The sequence below is a fragment of the Cuculus canorus genome, chromosome 1, assembly GCF_017976375.1.
Source record: "Cuculus canorus isolate bCucCan1 chromosome 1, bCucCan1.pri, whole genome shotgun sequence".
Classification (NCBI taxonomy): domain Eukaryota; kingdom Metazoa; phylum Chordata; class Aves; order Cuculiformes; family Cuculidae; genus Cuculus; species Cuculus canorus.
This window is the reverse complement of record NC_071401.1, coordinates 28,523,558-28,540,098: the sequence shown is the minus strand read 5'-3', so window position 1 is coordinate 28,540,098 and position 16,541 is coordinate 28,523,558. Positions and strand designations below refer to the sequence as shown.

The following is a 16,541-nucleotide window of genomic DNA, read 5'->3' as shown; positions in this document are numbered from 1 at the left end:
ATAAGTCAGGGATCCCACCTAATTGAAGGGTCCTAAGGGCAGGGCTCTAGAAAACCCTCAAATACTGTGATAGTGTCACTGTGTATGACAATGATCTGATTGGGGCTCTATAAAACAAATAAACCGTCTTACATAGTGGCTTCAAACTGGTCTTACAATAGCAACCAGAATCGCACTACCAGCTTAATGGGATGAGTGTGAAAGGCAGTCTCTTTTCACTACACTTTCTCAGGGATAGGTGTTTTGTCAGAACTAGAACTATTTATATCTTTCACTGGTTTTAGCAAAGAGGTCAGGAATTGAAGACGATTTTCCAAGTGTGGTGTTGCACTCTACACCTGAAGTTAAGACTGCTGTATTTAGCTTGTCCTGTGTTTGTCTGTATTGGGAAAAGAAGCAAGGGTTAGCTACAAGCTGAAAATTGTTTTTAACCTTTATTTTTGCTGAATGAGACAAGGCGACAGTGTGCTTTTTCCTTAAGCAGTAAATTGATTAGGTTTTTTTAATTGTTTTATGGGAAGTGCCATATGAATAGCACTGGAAGGATTGCAGGGGAAGGTATGGAAATTTAACAGTCCTATTATTTTTAGGAATTACTTATTTAAAAATAAAAGGAACAGTTTCACGTTAGACTTAGCAAGTTGTTTGAACAGATCTCATATATGCCAAAAGTCAGATGGAGGCAGAAATAAATGGTCTGTGCTGCAAAACCATAGGGCATCAGCACACATTAAATTAATTCTTCATTCTTTCAAATGGGACTAAGGAACTTTTGTTTCTGTGCAACAACAGAAGAGCCATTTGACTTGAAAATTTTGGGTCATATTGAGAGAAAATGTCATAGCAAAAGAAGCATTTAATATTTAGTGCATAATAGTAGTTTGTGTTAAAATCTGAAATAGGCAGGTTTTTTGTTTTGGTTTGGTTTGCGTTTTTTTTTCCCATTTTAGCACCTTGCACTTAAAAACCCCTTTAATATATGCTTTTATTTAGCATTCAAAAAACAGTTCACTTTGTCTTCTACAAAATAGACTACACTGCTAGGCTGTTAGGAAGCTTGATTCAGAAGTTGTAATGAATGTCAAAATCAAGCAGGATACTTGAACATTAATAATTCTAGAATAATTAGATGGACTTGGAAATAATGTTTACAATAAACAAATATGTATATTTTTTTAACTACTGACTTAAAACATTAGAAAGATTATATAAAATATGTGCATATATTTATATACCTTCTTTATAAGTGAATGTGAATATGCTTATTTTAGAAGTTAGCAGTCTGGGCATATTTTACTTAACCTCCCCCTCAACTGGCATTTGCATCTCCTGAACAAAGACTTTTGCCTGCAGGTAATTTGCACCGTTTCTTATATGTTGTCTCTTAAAAGGCATACTGAGCTCAGCTGCGTATAAAGCAGATATAACTGGCAAGCTAAGGAGCCAGAAGGAAGCATAGCAAATAAAATAACTGAAAAGAGATGTTTTAATGTGTAACACCATCTCCTACTTCTGCTTTCTGCCATCTGGCTTGAAAGAGACCAACTTATGCCAACTTAGGCCTCTTTGCACATGGGAATAAGGCTGATTCAGCCAGTAATACAGCTGCATGAGTGTTGACCCTATAAATATTGAGAATGGAAATCTGAAGATTTTATCCTTCTAAGTGATAACGTGTTCTTGAACTTCTCAGGATTGGCCTCTCCTTCACTGAGCTCAAGCCTCTGCATGATCTGCCTAGCATCTAGAAATCAGTAAGAGATGAATTAGTACTGTCCTTTGCTGCCAGGGAGTTCATGAACATGTTTTTCTGGCCTAAGAAGTGGACTGTGCCAGTGTAAGGGGAAGCCAAAAGATGCTCACGGGCAGAAGTTTTCGTATTGAGCTTTATTGCATAGCTGTGTACTAAAGCGAAAGATTACTCCAACTACCTAGTAGCATTTCCATGTGAAAGTTTTGCTCAAGATGTAAAACAGTGCCATTTTTAGATTTCATTGTGTTCTGTTGTAGGGTTTTCAGGTGAAGTTGGAGCCGGAAAGAGGTTAAGGGTTCTAAATTGCATAACATTAAATGTAATTTCCTTAGAGAAATTAGGGAAATTATTTTTTTAGGGAAATAATAAGTGCTGTGATTACCAAACTGATAGCTATTCTTTTACAACAGGCATGGCAAAAGTGCTCTCACTGAAGCTACTACTATGTATGGTCAAGTAGAAAGTAAGGTGATGACGTAACATCAGGTTAACATAACTCAGTAAAAACTGAGGAGAGTGTTTCCAAAAATCCGTTGTGTGCAAGTGCAAAGCCATACCTTACCGGTAAGCTGTGTGCCTTAGTACTCTTCTGAGAGTATTGTGTGCCACAGAAGCAACAATGTAGTTTTATGGCTGTCTCTTGCTTTCCCACCTCTAAAGTCACATACAACCTAATTTTCTAATCAGCCTGTACTGGTCAAAGACCCGAGTGTCACGCATTGAGTGAGTTATATTCTATGCCATCTGCTCTGGCCATGGGTTCTGTCTCTTTGTTCCGGTGATCACGTAACCATATGGTGAGTGGGCATAGCTTACTGATCTGGGTGAAAATTAATACTTCTTTTCTTGTGACTGGTTCACTGAACTGAGCCGACTTGCTGCGTGGCCACAAGATTGCTAGTTTTGATGTAAAGAAAGCAGCAAAGATGTGCAACAGGAAGGAAGCCGAACTGGGGACCTCAGGACTGTGCTTTTCAGTGGCCTGTGATCTTTGGTCATTTGAAGCCATTCATGAAACTGCATCCTCAGTTTGTGCATACCTGAATTCAGTCATTATGCTAGTATTTAAATACTTAGTAACTTATAAAAATTGTCAAAATTTGGGGTGCAACAAAGTACTGGATTTATTTTTGAATTTTCACTGGGTTTTTTTCAGGGCATGATGCAGGCCAGAGGACACCTTGATTTTATACTGTTAACAAAGGCACTGAATTAAAACCATTTATTTCAAGGTAGACTGATTCTAAAAAGAACATAACAATTATTAGATCACCATATCTCCACACTTAGGCTACATAGTTTAAAGGCTTCCATAAAATGTTGATTAAATGGGCTCCATCATGTCTCCATCCGACACACCTTTCATGCATGAGTAGAAGCTATGAAGGGAATGGAAAAGACTTGTGTAGGTGACGTATGGTTTAATATCTGTTTTTAAATGAAATCTTAACTTTATATTTCCAGACTTTTAAATAATCCTGAGGGTTTTCTGGGGGTGGGGGGGTGGGGGGGGTGGGGGTTGGTAGGGAAATTTGTGTTCTTAAGAGGGCTTTTTCCTCTGACGCAATTGACAGATATATACTGCCTTTTTGCTTGCTTGGCTGGCAGGGAATGCCATATAACTTGGTATTAGTCTGTTATATGTAGTATTCTGTAAGCATTTTTTTCAAAAACAAAAAAAAAAAAGTGAATAGACCTTGCATCGTCTATAACAGTTTCGTAGATCTTAGTGGGAATTTTATGCTCTTTTTCTTATTTATGTCGCTGTACTAGCCAACACTTTTTTTTTTTTTCCCTCCAACGGCCAGTTTCATTAGTGCCTCGTATCTGTCCATTGTGGAAGAAATTATTGCCAGAAATCCTTTGACAGCTGGTTCATTTTCACTTTGTTCTGTTTATATATTTTATAGAATTTGCCTGGTTGTATGTCTGACCTTGATGAAATACAATAGGCTTTTCTGTAATGGAAAGCTTTGTTTAAGTTTTTATAGTCTCTTTCACTCAGCTTCAGTATTCTGAGGTTCCATTTGTAGACCCCAGTACTAGTGATGGATATATCGCCTACGTTTTTAGATGGACTTGGTGTGATTTCGTTAATAGTGAGTGAGCAGTAGACTATAACTTAAGCAAAGCATACGTAGATGTAGTAAGCCCAGTGGTGGCACTTAATTGTCCTGCTTTGCGCGTACCTCAGAACTCCCTCCTCTGGTATAGCTATAGCAGTACTGCATCCAGATTCATTCTGTGTTGCTGGAGATTGTCTGTAAGAGACAGAGGCATGTATTTCCAGGGGCTGATATAAGTGTTAGGTGAGTTCAGCTGCCTCCTGGAAGTGCTTCTCATTTGTCTTCCTGGGCAATTGAGAGTGCCTTGTTAATTGAGATACTTCCTTGGCACAGGATTATTTGAGCCCTTCTGTACCCTTGTATCTGGGTTTTGTTGTCCTAGGAGAGTAGCATGCTGTACTGGCACATCTGTTAGTAAGTTGACCTGTACTGACTGTGTTACCTGCAGCTTACAGCTGCAACACAGTTGGTAAAGCATATAATATTCAATCAGAAAGGTCTTACCTCTCTCATTTGATGTTCTTGTAGAAGAACAAGTTTCTCAGGACTGAGATATGGCTATGTTGTAGTAAGCATAGTGGGAATCATCTGAAGTTTTCCCCAAGGATTTAACAAAAAAACCTGTTCTTGTAGTGTCCTTTTTGTCTGCTTATTTTATGTAACTTTTTTTATCTGGATGTCAATCTTAACAACAACAAAAAAAGAAATAATATTTTAACTCTTGTTTTTCTAGAAAATTGCTGCAGTATTGCTCTTTAAGAAATCTTTATTTACGTAGCTATAAGAGATCCTTGCCCAAACAGAAGGACAGATAAACGTAATGACATTAAAGAAATCCAATTACCTTTCTTGGCTAAAGGCCAGAACAAACACAAGTTAGGTTTGGACACCTAACTTCAAAAATCCCTTGCTCGGCGCTTTCTTAGTCATGAAGTGTTTAAATTCAGATAAATAGGGCCTTCTTCTCCCTTAAGGCCACATTAATATTGCATCCAGTTTTCCAAGCGGGCATTCTCCCAATTCCCTCTTTTTATCTGCCAACTTGACATGTAGTAGAAACAGTCTGTAATAAAAATATACTTCAGCTGCCCCGGAAATGGAGTAGGGTATTGCCTACATTTTGAGGAAAGTAAAGGTAAAAGAAACTCAAAGAAACCACTTTTACCTTTGCGTTCTCGTCTCCTTCCTCTATGCATGTGTATGGTCATGTGTGTATCCCTTCTGGTGAACCGTCTTCTATGGCAGCTGTGGGGAGAGTGTGGCATATGCTTTGATCCCATCAGCACGAGATACTGAGACTGAAGTCTGCAACTCATTAGGGTATGGTTGCTGTCCTCTGTGCAGCATTGAGCCCCATGAAACTTGGAGAGGACCATGGTACAAAATGGGCAGAGCTGTGCTTCTCTTCACATGGGGGAGAACTGTAGGCTGAGCCAAGGCAGCAGTAGAACCAGGCTGGTGTACATAGAGGAAGAGCAGAGTGTGCTAGACCTGGAATAGCATAGGGTGGGCCTTCGTGATAGAGGGCAGTTTTCTCGGTTGGGAAGGCAGAAGCTTGATGAGGAAGAGATGGGACGCTCGTATCCCTTGGACTTGTTACACTGAGTACACCCTGTCTGCACGGATAAATTCTTTGTGTTACTAGAAGGTTAGGAAAAGAGCATATCAACTAAATAAAGATGTGAAGTTCATTAAAAACAGCTACATTAGGAAAGATTGTCTACTTAATTGTTCACATTAAACAAGATGCAACTGAGGGCTCAGCTGGACGCATTCCCAGTGCTCATAAATCTATGCATGAAGAAAGCAGAGCAAGTGAGCGCTAAAAGTTCCTTTGGGGTTTTTTTATTTTGCTTTTTGTTTCAAAATTTGAAACTCACATTTAATGTGTATATTTTAACATGTTCATGTGAAACACATCAAAGTAAATGCATGTGGTGTGTTTCTCTCACTGTCATTAATCACTGTAGTGTTTTAAAAAGTAACAAAAAATACAGTAATGTTAAACTGTGGTCAAGAATTGAAATATACACAGCTCTAGAAATTTGAATTTTGCCTTTGCCAGGACAAATGTAGCTTGACAACCGTGTATGTTTATGTATCAGCATATGAAGCAGGTCTGGTTAGTGAATACGGACTTTTTCCATTAAAAACCTCCAACCTATATTGAAACTTTTCGAAGCACTTTTTCAAGCCACCTAAACGCTCAACTGAAAATTCAGGGGAAGAAAATGGTCGTAAGTTTTCCAAACAGCTCTGAGAACTATTGTCTTCCAACACTTTTTCACAAACCGCACTTACTTTTTAAGCCCTGCTTATGTCTTTATCTGGGCAATTTCTGTTTGTGGCGTAACTGAATAACCAGGAGTGAATGTGAAAGATGAGGGTTACATGATGCTTTTTTGGTCACTGAAGTGCCAGTGAATGGCCGGTGAGAAGTCCACCTGTTCTTTCTGGAGGTGTTTGGGATAGAGTGGAAAACATCTGGTTTTGGTTGTATTTGAGGTTCCTACTTCCCTGTTTTCCACAGAAAAGAACTGTGCTATCTCCCTCTCTTCAAACCTCCTGGGTGCTACTGAAAGGGGAAGGACGATGTGGCACTTCTGTTCCTTACAGCAGCCTCCCTTGTGAATAGCTCTGCAGGCTTATTCTGCTGTACCTCTCTGCTTTCTTCAGCAGCACCATAACACAAACATCAGTCTGATCCCTGTCAGTCCATTCTCTGGGGCTTCGATAGTGGTTATGTATGTGAAATGCTTTAGTAATTTTCCTTGCTCTGATGAATGCCTATATGAAAGGAACTGGGACAGAACTGGCAGTGTGCAAGCTAAGAAAGATGATGCTGTCATATTGTTCTTCAATCAGATGTGGGAAGTTGTTTTCATAAATATAAGTTAGACTTCTCTACAAAGAGAACTTGGATAGAATATAATTAACTGGGGATCCTTGTAGATGTTTTTCTCAGACTTGAATCAGCATCGTTGTGGGAGTGGTTTCCTTTCTAAATTTTTTTAAAATTTCATGGAGAAATTGTACTTTTGTGGCTCTGCTTTTTGTCTTTTTTTGCTTAAAGAAGCAGGAAAAAGAGCAACTGTCAGAGACTTTAAGCCAGATGTGCTGTATTCTCTCAGCTTCTTTTTCCTGTGGGGAAAATTAAATGCACTCTTTATTTTTAAAGAATATACATAACAGATAAACAGCTGAGCATATTTTTCACAGAAGTAACAACCATTCAGGCAATTTCTGCCTCATATTCCTGGATAATCTGACTTCTTGAAAGCTTTAGAGAACGTTTGTGTCTTCCCACACATATTTTGCCTTTTGCACTTTTAACATTATAAGGTCCACACTGTGCTTGATCTAATTTACGGAAGTATTCTCATTGTCTTTGTAACTAATTAGGGCAACATATCAGTTCATTTCACTTAACTGAGATGTGACATTTAGGAGCCCTCTTGCCTAAGGCTCTATAGGGTGAGAAGTGGTTTTCAAAATCTAAATAATCCCTGGGTGCTTATCTTTCCTGTAACAGAAGAGTGCCAAGAAGTCTGGAATCATAATTTACGTGCCTTGGTTGGGTAGGATGTATTTGAGCTGAAGCACATATCTTTTAGGCAGAAAAGATGTGAATTTTCAAAAAAAGTCAAAAATTAATTCTGAATGTCTTAGAAAAGCATGGAAAAATGTGAAATACTTCTTGGTTTACGAATTCGTAACGTTTTCCTCTCCCCCTACAGAGGCTGCTATTGAACCCCCTAAGCCACCTGACAGTGAACCTTTGTTTACAAAACTGCGCAATCCAAGCACAGGCAAGTTTTGGAATTGTGACGTGACCCTACTAATGTTCTGGTTGATTCCCACCACAAAAAGATTGATATATTGCAAACTGAAATGATGATGACAGCGTTATAGAGTAATGTAATAATTGGATTATGAGATACTGCAATTGCAACAGAAACTTGCAGTAAGCCTTAGTTGGGGTTAACATATTTTGCTGGAAAAACATGTTTCATGTTGTCTTTTTGTCTTTTCATAAACCTGTTTGTTTTCTGTAGATTTAAGTTGTATGTTTTTGTTTTGAAATTCACTGCTTATATTTATGTATGCTTGTAACTAAAGTCTTCGGGTACAATTTTACAATATAGTAACTGGTATTTATTCTTGAAAGAGGAAAATATTAAAACCGATAGACAACAGAATGTGAAATGCCTCATTATGATACCTGGGTTTTGATTGCTCAGATTTACAGTGAGACTATAGTGCCACAGATTTTTCCCACATGCTGTGTTATATTGGCTTTCTAATTTATGTTTTAAGAGCATAGGTGTTAATTTGCTTTTCTCTGTGGAAGAATGGATATATTTACCTTGTAGAATCAGAAACATTTCTGGGGAAAACGTAAAGTGCAATGATTGCCTGAGTGTGTTCCTTTAGAATTTACAGGAGCTTATTTATAGACCTGCATAAACTTTCAGTTATGTAGCATATTATAAGTATAGGGTCTAAAAATGGAAGGACTGAGAACACCCCATTAATGTATTTTCCTTACATTTAGGTCTAACAGATGAATTGTTGATGCCAGATATTGTATAAATATGCACTGAAGGACTCAGCACCATAGAATTCATGCTGACCACTTTATAAAGTAAAAGTATGCAGGATCCTTTTTTTTAGACAGGTGAAAAGGACATTTCTGTCCGTTGCAAAGTCTATGAACTAGGGGTCAGTCTGCAATTCAGAAGTACCACAAGAAGCATTTTTCAAAGTGCTGAGCTAAAAGGGAAATAACCATACCAAAAGACTTAAGCAACTAATTGAAGTGGTAACACTGGGCAGGGCTGCCTAGGTTGTCTCTTCATCCTCTAGAGTTTCTTTCTAATGACACTGTTAGGAACCTGTGGTGACTGTCCTTTTAATATAAGGAATTAAGAAGGCAATAGGAATGGTCCCTTTCCCAAGATTGCATAGCTCACTATGACATTTGACTAGGATGCTCACTGGTAGAAGTCTTAAGCTGTTCAATGAACACTTCTGTGAGTAGTTTGACGTCTGGTGCTGCTCAAATTATGGTGTAGACACTTGTTGAGAACCATATGGTAATGATTGAAACCTCTGCTCACCCTTATATCTATTCTTCACAGCTCTCCTCACTCAGAGAACTGAATCTGTATCTTTAGGTGTGGTTAAACATCTAGACAGCCTTTTGGATAAAGGGAGGAAAAGGGCATTATCAGTAATTATGGGAAGAGATGCATCTACCCATTTTAGCTGATCTCCCTCTGCACCTAGGGATTTTGGCAGACTGAGAACAGCAACGCTGATGTCAGTTTGCAGTGGCTTACATTGAGACTTTTTTGAGCCAGTCCATGATATGCAAGTCAGTGCAGCTTTGCTATTTATGTGTTTTGAATAGGACCGCCATGTTGTAGTTGTTCTTGTCTCTTGATGATGCATTGGTAACCAATACAGGACCAGACCAGACTCAGCTGATGAAATTTCAGTGGCCCCTTCTGCAGTTGTGGCAGTTCAGTGTTTTAGAAAATGCCAATCCTGTTTGCAACATATTCATCACCCTTTCATTATAACCCAGAACTAATGTGAAACAGCAGAGCAGTGCTGTGGGATAGCCTGAAATAAAGCTTTTCCTTTTCAAGCTATTAAGATTCTGATGGGCACATCGAAGCAACTTCTTTTAGCTTCCTTGTTCACCTTATTTGTCTACCCATACTGAGTCATTAGCAAATCATTTTGATACAAAAAAAAATTGTTTTGAATTGTGTTTTGAAGGTTTGAGTCTTTTGTTTCTTTAGCACAGCATCTGATATCTTAGAGACAACCACGATGGAAGGAGAAGGAATTTTCTTGTTTTCTACCTTCCCCCTCCAGTACAGACAAAAGCTGATTTCTTGACTGATTTTGATTTGGGTTTGTATCAAAGGCTTTGTATTGCAAGATAAACTATTCACACATCTGATTTATTGTTTCAAATTCAGTTTGGTTTATAGAGCTGGTAAATAAACATCTGTATATAATAGTTTTCTTTGTCTGAGCTTTCTTTGTAGTGAGTTTATGTAGAATATGTGTATGTTTGTGTGTCTATGTATATAAGGCACATTCTTCAGATGTGTTGGGTATTCTTTTGATTTTTGTGAAAGCTTACAAATGCAAACCAGATTTCTTTTCAACAGGGGAAGCAACGCTTTACTTATTCAATAGTGGTGCACAGCAGCTGTTTGAAGTAAAAGTTTATCATGAGGACTATCGTTCCTGGTTTATAGGTCAGACCGTTCAACAAGGTGAGTAATATAACATATCCTTCCCCCAACTGTAACTAATGTTCATACACAGACTTTCCCTCTCTCTTCTAGTAAATTTACAGGTGTTTTTCTTAGTTGTTTGAGGCATGCTGCTTTGCATCTCCACCTTCTGATACATTCATTTGCCGTCTGGATTTAACCAGGGCTGGGGGCTTTGTGGTCTCTCTTTAAAAGGCTGCCTTTGGCAACCTCAATTAGGCAGATGTTCATTTGTCTTTGAGGAAGGGAGGGTGTGAGGAGAGTCATTCAATTGTATTTAAAGTGAAGTGCTATAAAATACTTCGCTTGCCTTGTCAATCAGATCAGCAAGTCCTCAGTGTAAGTAAAATATCTGTTATCCTATGGGAGAGAAAAAGGGCTGGAAGGCCTTAGCTAGCTAAGCAGAGCAATATGTCAGAGCTCCAAGCATTGGAATGTATGGCCTTGCTTTCTTTTAATTAGTTTTGAAGTTCTGTGTGTGAGTGCTAGCATCTCAGGGATAGGCCCACTGTCTGAACGTGCCATTTCAGTGTTCTGCCCAAAATGAGCTTGTTTGTGCCATCCCAATCATTCTCTGATCCTAGCTTGTGTTTCTGAAAATAAGGAGGAAGCTTATGTAATGGCTTGTGACAGCTTTAACAATCCTTTGTCAGTAAGGTGGTCTTGGAGTAGTGTTTCTCTGCCAGCTTGTCCATAGACCAAGAAATAAATATTAATTAGGAAATGAAGGTATATTTATTTTGTCCTTTTTTAACTAGAAAAAAGACCATTTATAGTAATAAATAAAAGCAACCCCACCAGACGTATGCCTTCTTTAATGATAATATCCCAAAGCCTGTGTTAACTTTTAAACATCCTCTGCAGGTGCACATAGCAATGAAAGATGTATGTCTGTGAGCTTTTCCTTGCTGCATCTGGGGGTGAGCCAAAAGACTGGGTCTGCTCTCTGTTCCACATTATGTCCACATTTTATTCTCCTCCTCCCACTCTAACCTCTATTTTGGCCCTTGGGAAAATGTTGCCTTAAGGAATCATTGCCTCAGTTTTCTTTAAAAGGTACAGGGGGAAAAATTGTTCCTGAATGTTAGGGCTGCCACATCTCTGAAGTGGTCAGGAGAAGAATGCTACAAAACTGTTGTGTGTTTGCAGTATAAAGCATATTATTTTGTTATCTGCAGAAAAGGGCAGAGGTCTTTATACACTTACAGTCAGTCTGAACTCTTCAGAACAAATAAAAATACATCTTCCTGGAGGTGCAGTGGAATGCATTTAAACAGAAGCTTTGAGAAAGGGGCTGGCGGGTTTCTTTTCCACTCTGGTTTTATTATGACAGCTTTCATATTTGTAAGTAGTCCTGGTGCTTGCTTTGCCTCACACAATGCGTCATGTTAGTAATGCAGGTGGTGGATTGGGTACCAGCTTTGTCAAAACCACATTCTTCCCACTCCATTGTTTGTTAGTTTTAGGGCCAGCTCAATAATATTTAGTTTTCTTTAATTATCTCAATCATGTGAGTTAATGCAAAAAAAATACATTTATTTGCTTTTGGTTTGCTAATTAATGTCAAATTGGCATCAATTATTGTATCTCATTAGTGAATTTCCTTGATGTTACATTGTTTCCTATTATACAAAAAGCCTGACTAAGCCATTGTCCTGCAATGAGCTCCAGGTGGGCAGAGGTGACTGTTTCAAGGGCAGACCAAGTTCTTGCTTTGTGTGTAACATTGAATGCAACATACTGAGCCATATTTTGTAATCTGTTTAATGTATTTGGTTCTGTTAGGAGGCTGTGTGCAGATTCTCCCCTTGCAAAAGAACAACAGCTCTGACTTATCATAGAATCATAGTATAGTTAGGGTTGGAAGGGGCCTTAGATATCATCTAGTTCCAACCCCCCTGCCATGGGCAGGGACATCCCACTAGATCAGGCTGCCCAAGGCCCCATCCAATCTGGCCTTGAACACCTCCAGGGATGGGGCATCCACAACCTCCCTGGGCAACCTGTGTGAGAGTGTCTTACCACTCTCATGGTGAAGAAATTCTTTCTAATTTCCAGTGTAAATCTGCCCCTCTCCAGTTTACACCCATTCCCCCTAGTCCTATCCCCACAAGCCTTTAACTTAACTAGCTCTTGAAATTCTTTCTTGCCAGAAGCGTTTTAGGTAGAATATGCTGGAGATATATGTATATATCTATATATCTCAAAACAAGTTTCTGTTACACCTAAATATGCCAATAGAGGGCAGCTTCAATTTTGCTGGGTTTAATACTTCATAAAAAGGCAAAGCTAAGAGTGCTTGAAGCCAGCAGACCAGTGGAGCTTCTGCTTTGGTTTGACAGAGTTTAGAATTGACTTCTCTCTGTATTTTTAAAATAAAACCACAAATACTGTTTTCATGCACATTTTAGTAAAGTATTGGGATACTTATTTAAAAAAGAAATATTCTCATCTTCTTGCCCACAGTCCTGAAAAACATCCTAAAGAAAAGTAAATGTATTGTGCCTCTTGGTACTAAGCTTGCTTTTACATATCTGTCATTTAGATGGGCGCCTGCTGTTTGTTACACCGATGGACCCCTTATTTCTGATACTTTACTACCTCATAAAGGCGGACAAGGAGGTAAGCCTTATTTTTTTCACTGAAACACTCAGGAGAAAGCATTCTGACTTCATGTTCTGCAAAAGTTATATTAATTTTACAAAAAGGGGCTTCCATCATAAAGGAAATGTCATTTATATTTAAAGCAGAGATGTCCACTCTAGAAGTATGTTTGTTTACATCAATTTTTTTCGGTCAGTAAAGTATATTCCAGGAGTTAGCTTGCAGTCTCAAGTAACTGGAAGTCACCGCCTTTTTAAGAGAAACAGAGAATTTTCTTTTGTCCTTTTGTGACAGCCTCAGAATTATTGAATTTAAAATGATGAGATGTCATCAGAGTAAAATAAACTAGTGCCCTTTCTGAGGCATGAGTAGATCAGTCTTTTAGGGAAAGAAGGGAAAGAATTTGGATGCTGTGAGAGAGGAAAAAGGAACTTTTCTGTGGCAGTGTTTGAACTTGAAAGGAAATTTTGCTTTTTGGTTGGAGTATTTGTAGAGATGCTGTATCATAGAAGAGCAATGGGATGATAAAGTATCTGAAAGTTGGATAATTAATAAAAGGCTTCAATGATTTATCGTGGTGTGGTAACACCACACCTAAGTTTCTGAAGTGTATCAAAAGGCATAAGCAAAGTTACTGATTTATCATTTGTAATCTGCCTGTGGAAAAAAAGGGCATAAAATGGAATGTTTCATGGAAGCAGTAATTTCATATTTGCATTCTAAGAGTTTTTGCTCTAAGAGCATTTCCTACTAGGTTACTTTCTATTTTCTGCATTAGATTGCTAGTGGAGAATGCAAGAGAACTTTTTTTTGTGTGGTGAAGAAATAAAGTCCTACTAGACAATTGTAATAGCAACTTGTTCTGTAATTATTTTTAAATTATTTGTGATGTAGGACATGCAAACGTGTTCTGTATTTCTGTGGTCTGTTCCTACTTCAGCGTTGCCCATCCAAAGTCGTTTTACCAGGAATAGTTTAGCTCATTCTCAAGGCACTGTGCTCTGTTTGAATTCAGCATCCCTTTGAAAATGTTATACCAAACTTAAATTAGGGAAACAGTAAATTTCCTCTGTGTAGTAGAATATTGAGGTAGCCTGAACAAAGGACTTTTGCTGCTCTTCCTGTGTATGGGAAGAGTCCTGTACTGCCCTTTACTTTCTTGGTACATTGTTTTCTAGGCCATGCTTGGTGCCAGGTAGAGGCATAGAGCTGTTCCGTGTCCTAAATCAAGGCAAATGTGTTCCTGCAGTGCTCTGCTTAAGTTAGTGTATTCTTCAGTAAAAAGAAGTCTTGAGGATTATATTGCAGATACCTCATGCAAGACCAGCTTTAATACAGCACAGTCACTTCTGGCTTGAACTAAGGTATCCACTAGGTATCTTAGGATCATCTTTTGCACTATCCTTTAGTTTTGATAGTGTGATGCAGGGTTGCTTAGTGTGTCTTCTGAAAAGAGCCATCTCCTATCCAGCAGGCTCTTTTGGCTTAGGCTCTGTACCCCTGCACAACGTAAATGTGGCCATCTTGCTTTGGGCCACAGCAGATTTGTGCAGGTAAGTTATCTATAGTAAACAGTTTACTGCAGATTTATGTCTGCGTCTCATAACCTTCTTTTTGCCATTGTTATTGTGCCTTTTATTTTTCAGGACAAAAAAACTTAAAGTATTTTCTGGTTTGGTTTGGGTTTTGCTTGTTTATATGGTGATTTAACAGTGGACGGTTACTTTTATTAAGCCTCTGACTGTCTAGTAAGAGGATTAATACATAATGTAAGCAGTATACCCAAGCGCTTTTTTTCATGCTGACCAGTATAATGACTTCAGCTTTGGCTCCTGAGTCCATGCACTCTCTAAGTTTGGAGAGCTCACTGAGTCTTTCCAAAGGGAAGGTTGCCAGTTGTGCCAAACCGTGCTGAATGATTATGCATTGTTTGGCAATGGCAAAATTTGTTTGATGGTTCTGTCATGTGTTGGTCTATTAAAGTTATGCCAAAATCACTATATACATACTGTGGCCAAACTGGAATTGATTTTGCAGAGGTGAAAGGTTAATACTGTGTTCTAGAAGCTGCCCTGCTCCTTTGAGATTTATCTTTATGGAAGAAAAAGCAAAATTTGGATGGAAGTTATGACACTGGGTTTAATCCAACAGGTTTTGGTCTAAAACACTATTGGCACATACTGACTACTGTGTCTTATGTCATCTTCCAAAAAATCGCACTGTACTTCACATTAGTTTCTTCCTATGTTGTTTTAAAATTAGTCTTTTAAGTGCAGTAATTGAAGAGTTCAGTGTTTTGCAGGTATTTACTGATTTGAAATATTTATTTTTAGTTTGCTCTATAATCAGTTTCTGAATGTGTCATGTGTTACCATTCAAAATATTGTCTTCTTTAAATACTTTATTTTAAAGACATGGCCATTGAATGCATATGTGTTTCTATATATGTGTAGCTTGTATATGTGTCTTAACAGTATAATAACTTATGTGTAATGTCTTTGATATATTTTCAGCAGCAAGGAAAGTACCAGCCACTCGATCAAGTTGTGCTAGACTCGGACTTCCCTAACTGCCCACTGCTACTGAAGTGTGCAGATGTTAAACAGTACATACATCATGTAACAGAAGAAAAAGGTGAAAAAAAGGGGCGGGGGGGGGCATAAAAAAATACTGGATTTGTTAGTGCCACTTCATTACAAGATAGATTTAATTTTTTTTCTTTACTAAATAAAGATAGCTTTACCAAGGTGCTAGATAAAGCTGTATTTTGAAAACAGAAGCTTAGACTTAGAAGTTGTCATTGCAGTATTGTGAATAGTAATGTGTAGCTCCAAAATACTCATGCAGTCTTGATTGTAGGTGTCATAAAAATGATAAACTCATCAAAGCTGGCTGCTTGACATTATTGTATGGTTTGTGAACTTTCTTTGCCTTTTGACGAAAGTTCTACATCTCTCTAAATTCTTTCTTTACTGTAGTGTGGTCTTGTGTGGAAGAAGTTAACTGTTGTCCATTTGGCGTTTTTTCTCCTTTTCTCCCAAGGCATTCAAACAATAAGTAGGAAAAAGCTGAAGAAGAGACAATATGCTACTGAGAAAGGAGAGCACAGTTTTTCTAGTTTTGCATAATTTAGCATTGTGGGTTTAAGTTCAGAGGCTTATTTTTTTAAAAAGGTAGAAACCTTGATTAGGATGCATAAGTGTATGAGAGAGAAAACCTAAATAAAAAAAAATAGCAAAGTACCAAATGTGTACATGGTGTCCTCAACCTTTGCCCAGCATTCCCATGCCAATGGGGGCTTTTATTTTATTTGAGGACAGTATCTGCTTTCTAAGGAAGAGGAAGGAGCATTACATAATCTCCACAGTTTAGCAGACCTGCAAGGGATGCAAGACATCGGGTTTTATGTTCAGTCCTTCAAAGAGCATTTTCCTTATGCTTGCTGACTTCCTGCTAGTGAACAGAGATTTACCGACACACAGATGGAGATCTACAGGAGGTGGTACAGGAGTGTGAGAACATGGAATCTACCACCATCTGCAAAATGACAAAGCTGCCTGACCCTAATGCATGTAAAGCTCCTCCAAGGAGTTGAGGTACACAGATTAAAAGCCAGAATATTAGGAATTTGCTTTCACGAAGCACTCTGCCCTTGTTGTTGATACATATAAGAAGAAATATGATCTAGAGATAATTGGGAATTGGCTAAGGACACGTGATGGAAGAATGAAAACCCTAAAAAGTAAAACACCAGACCTCTTTATTGCTGCATAGAACATCAAGGGTAGAGGGGGCTGTGAGTTTTTCCTGAAAGATTTAGAT

At 38.3% G+C, this 16,541-nt stretch overlaps 1 protein-coding gene across 4 annotated transcripts in view; it reads left to right on the top strand.

Annotated features, from left to right (window-relative positions):
- RNASEH2B (ribonuclease H2 subunit B) overlaps positions 1 to 16,541 on the top strand; it is a 43,974-nt gene that overhangs the window by 5,419 nt on the left and 22,014 nt on the right. For 3 of the 4 annotated variants that reach the window (XR_008451991.1, XM_054078388.1, XM_054078367.1), the window contains exons 2-5: positions 7,557 to 7,628; positions 10,008 to 10,115; positions 12,661 to 12,737; positions 15,233 to 15,353. Coding sequence is in view for 3 of the 4 variants with exons in the window: in XM_054078388.1 (XP_053934363.1) it covers positions 7,557 to 7,628; positions 10,008 to 10,115; positions 12,661 to 12,737; positions 15,233 to 15,353 (378 nt within the window). In the remaining variant the exon portion in view is untranslated. The remainder of the gene's footprint in view (positions 1 to 7,556; positions 7,629 to 10,007; positions 10,116 to 12,660; positions 12,738 to 15,232; positions 15,354 to 16,541) is intronic. The other variant, XM_054078379.1, reaches the window with a different exon arrangement.